At 41.3% G+C, this 3619-nt stretch overlaps 1 protein-coding gene across 1 annotated transcript in view; it reads right to left on the bottom strand.

Moving 5' to 3' along the window:
- Nucleotides 1-555: 555 nt before the first annotated feature.
- Nucleotides 556-3619, bottom strand: part of PATJ (PATJ, crumbs cell polarity complex component) — a 379729-nt gene continuing 376665 nt past the window's right edge. Inside the window, exon 38 of the mRNA XM_023515102.1 lies at nucleotides 556-2513. Within this exon, the coding sequence (XP_023370870.1) occupies nucleotides 2367-2513 (147 nt within the window). The 3' untranslated portion in view covers nucleotides 556-2366. The remainder of the gene's footprint in view (nucleotides 2514-3619) is intronic.

Here is a 3619-nt window from a genome sequence, read left to right as displayed (position 1 = left end):
CGGTTGAGCTATAGGCGCTGAGTCCAGGAGACAGCTATTAATGAATTCAAGATTTTAGTAGGACACTGAACAATCTCATGAGATGTAGGATTTTTTTTGCTGTTAGGAAATAAAAAGTTGAAAAAAAAAATCAGATACTGAAAGTATACTTTTCATATATGATAAGTCTCCACTTGCTCCATTTATTAGGAATCTTTGGAAACACACATACAAACACCCAGCAGTTTTATTTCCCCGGTTTATGTCCCTCCCACGCTAACTCCAATTAGTGATGCCACTGCTATACTTAAACGGGCCAAATATAAGAGAATGACATCTTCACAAATTCCCATCTTCATTTGATCTTCTCAGCTTGTCAGTAAATTCTGACGCAAAAAAAAATGTCTCTGCAAAGGCGATGATTTATTTGTCATGCAGGTATAGACGGAACCAGTTATGAAAAGCACTAGTTCTACCAATTTATTGCAGCAAGAGGGATAAAGCATCATAGTTCCTTTATCAGTAGACTTTTAGTATCATCACCAAAAAGAATATACAAAGAAATACAACATTGTGTTACTTAAAAATGCATATTTAATGGTCATTCCACCAAAATCAAGCAGAATCAGATTTCAGAAGTTTTACATGTGTGTATGCTTTGAAGACGCATTTTCAAGTTTGCTAGACGTGTCCTTACAGATACAATCAACAGAATGTTCTGAGGTTGGCAGCTTCTCACGCATTTAAAGACGAGATCCTAACAACATTGTGTACCACGAACACATCAGACATTTCAAAAGCTATATGGAATTTCAGAAAACTTACCAGCAGTCATGAAATACATTTTCAACATAAAATTTAGGCACTCTACACCTTGGAATAACCATAAAATATTCCAACAAGAGTTAATGCACTTTGTGATTACATCTATTCAAAGGTAATTCTCAATTAAAATCTAAACTTATTAAATAGCCTTTAAATTAGAGCCCATTAAATTTCAATAATTACATGAAAGATTTGCAGCACTGTAGTATAGTTAGAAAGTGTTGAACCATTTCTGTTAGTGACCCCGGAACCTCATTCTTCATGGTATTTTTTTAAATAGAAGATTCTGATAAGCATCTCTCCTCTTTTCCTGCTAATATGTGAATAAGAATCCCCTTGACCAATTTTAAAGGTATTCCTATTTTATGTTTTCTGCTGTAGCTGCTTTCTTAGCATGCAAAACTTCAGCAAATCAGAGGGTCCCTGGACACCAGGAAAAACCAGCCAAGCGTTTTTGTCACTGACCCCTGGGCTCAGGGGATGGGCTCTGTCATTCTGCAGCTAAGCACGCCATCCAACTAGGCGCCTGTAGTCTGTGCTGTGGGACTGACTGGTGTGGAGGTAAAGGGAAGGGTAATCACAAATGTCACTCTACTTGGCACAAGGCCAAGGCCACCTAAACCCTGGGTGTCATGAGGCAAAGCTTGCTGATGTGTAGTGTGCTTCTGGGGTATCCACCTCTCTGACTGCAGACTGAGGGGGTGGGGAATGTTGCTGCTACTGACCAGCCATTAATTGCAAACGAACTTTCTTGAACTTGAACGTAACTTGCATCGCCAGAGCAGCTAGTTAGCAGCTAACTAGCTGTTCGTGTTGAGAGTCAGGTGTATTTGCTCAGTGGGATGCATGTAGGTAGCCCAGAAAGCAGTGAGATAGCCTTTCAGGACTTTTTAGAGGCTAACAGTCTGCACACTGACTCATCAAAATCACCAAAGACTAACATATAAAGATCTATCCAGAGAAGTGAACTTGAGACTAATTTGACTATAAGTCATAGAGAAGACAGCACAGTAATTTCCCACAGGAGAACGTGGTATTTCTTCCCGAGGATCACTAGTAAGTTAATTACACTGCTAATGTTTTCTGGCTTACGTGAAGAGGCAATTAGCCTAAGTAAATCATAAGTGAGATGACTAGTTGATTAACATTTGTTTCTGTTCATCGATGAGCTCTGAGGTTGCTCCTAAGCCTCCCTGTGAGGAGGAAGGGGCAGGGAGAGGAGGGGGTTAGGAAAGAGAGGTCATCAACTCCAGTTTCCACAAATATAATTAGAACCGTTACTGCTAGCTGGCAAACACTGGTGTTAAATGCAGCATGGGTAAGACTCATTCAAAGGTTAGAAAATAACCTTGCCAAGAGGTGACAGAAGCTGGGACACATTAGGAGATGACTGCTGATTTGGGAAATTCACATAAAACCTCAGCCTTTTCCCCTGAGCAGAGAGGATGTGATGCTAAAAATCAAAGTGGATTTTAGACGTGGTGGCGGTCCATCCCCACCCAGGACTTCAGCTTACTAGGCATATTCCACATGACATCTGTTTTGTGATGAGGACCTGAGGCTCACGACAGCACAGTTAAGGTGACAGTCCCCCTCTGGTGTTTCAGAATGGCAACTGCTTGCTCATGCGTAAGACCTTCCAGGGTCTTGCCATTAGCAGCTAAAATCTGATCGCCTCGTTTTAATCTCCCGTCATCGGCAGCTGCCCCCTACAAACAAGAGACATGCCAGTTTAATGCAGGGCAAAGCGGTTTATATTACATTGATATTAAAACTTTAACATCCGTCTTACATGCATGTTAAAAGAATAACTTTAAAAAACTAACAATTACGGTTTTTTTCTAGGTGATGTTTCACATAAGAAAAATATACGATGTGTGGTTTGAAGAATGGTTCGACAGCAGCCATAATTATCAACCATCTGAATAACATACTAGCAGAATGTACTGACACACTTCTTTGAATATGAGTGCAACCTTATTTCTCTATTCAGTATTAAATGGAATTGGATGTCATATCATGTCACATCCACGGAAATGTAATGTACAAAAAGGGCAGAGAGAATTGGATCTGGCGGTAGGCTTATTGCCGACGCTGTCATTACACAGGGTTCCCATAGCATTATTAGACGATCAGCGCTCTGATCTGTCAGAGGGAAGCACGGCTTTTAAATGGGTGAATTGTACGGTATGTGAATTATATCTCGATAAAGCTATTATACAGATTAAGATATATAAAAGAGTAGCATCTCTAAAATCTTGCAATATCAGACTCAGAAGCTCCCACTGTATCTTCATCACCTAAGTAAGTTCTAAATGACTTTTATTACACACTCAGTCATGTGTGGCACAAAGCAGTTGAAATCGGGGTATTTTTTTTTCTCATTGTAAAGCTAAATCTTTATTCTCAAAGTGCCATGATATTCGTGTTCCCAACACTGTGTCTACTTGCAGCATGGAGGTCTTGAGGTGCTGGGGCCATGATCTAGAGTTTGTAAACTGTGAAAAGGGGCTGGGTGTGGTGGCTCACACCTGTAATCCTAACATGATGAGAGGCTGAGGTGGGTGGCTTGCCTGAGCTCTGGAGTTCGTGACCAGCCTGAGCAAAAGTGAGATCTTGTCTCTACCAAAACCAGAAAAACTAGCCGGGCGTTGTGGTGAGTGCCTGTAGTCCCAGCTACTTGGGAGGCTGAGGCAAGAGGATCACTTGAAGTGGATAATCGAATACAAGGTAGGGGCAAAGGAATAAAGCAGCAGAGAGGGGGTGGGGATGGGGGACCAGGGTATAAAGAAGCAGGGAGGGGGGAGGGGATGGG

Source organism: Otolemur garnettii, unplaced genomic scaffold, assembly GCF_000181295.1.
Source record: "Otolemur garnettii isolate 467f Iridium unplaced genomic scaffold, OtoGar3 scaffold00066, whole genome shotgun sequence".
Classification (NCBI taxonomy): domain Eukaryota; kingdom Metazoa; phylum Chordata; class Mammalia; order Primates; family Galagidae; genus Otolemur; species Otolemur garnettii.
The sequence above is the reverse complement of the archived record's forward strand: the minus strand, read 5'-3'. Positions and strand labels throughout refer to the sequence as shown.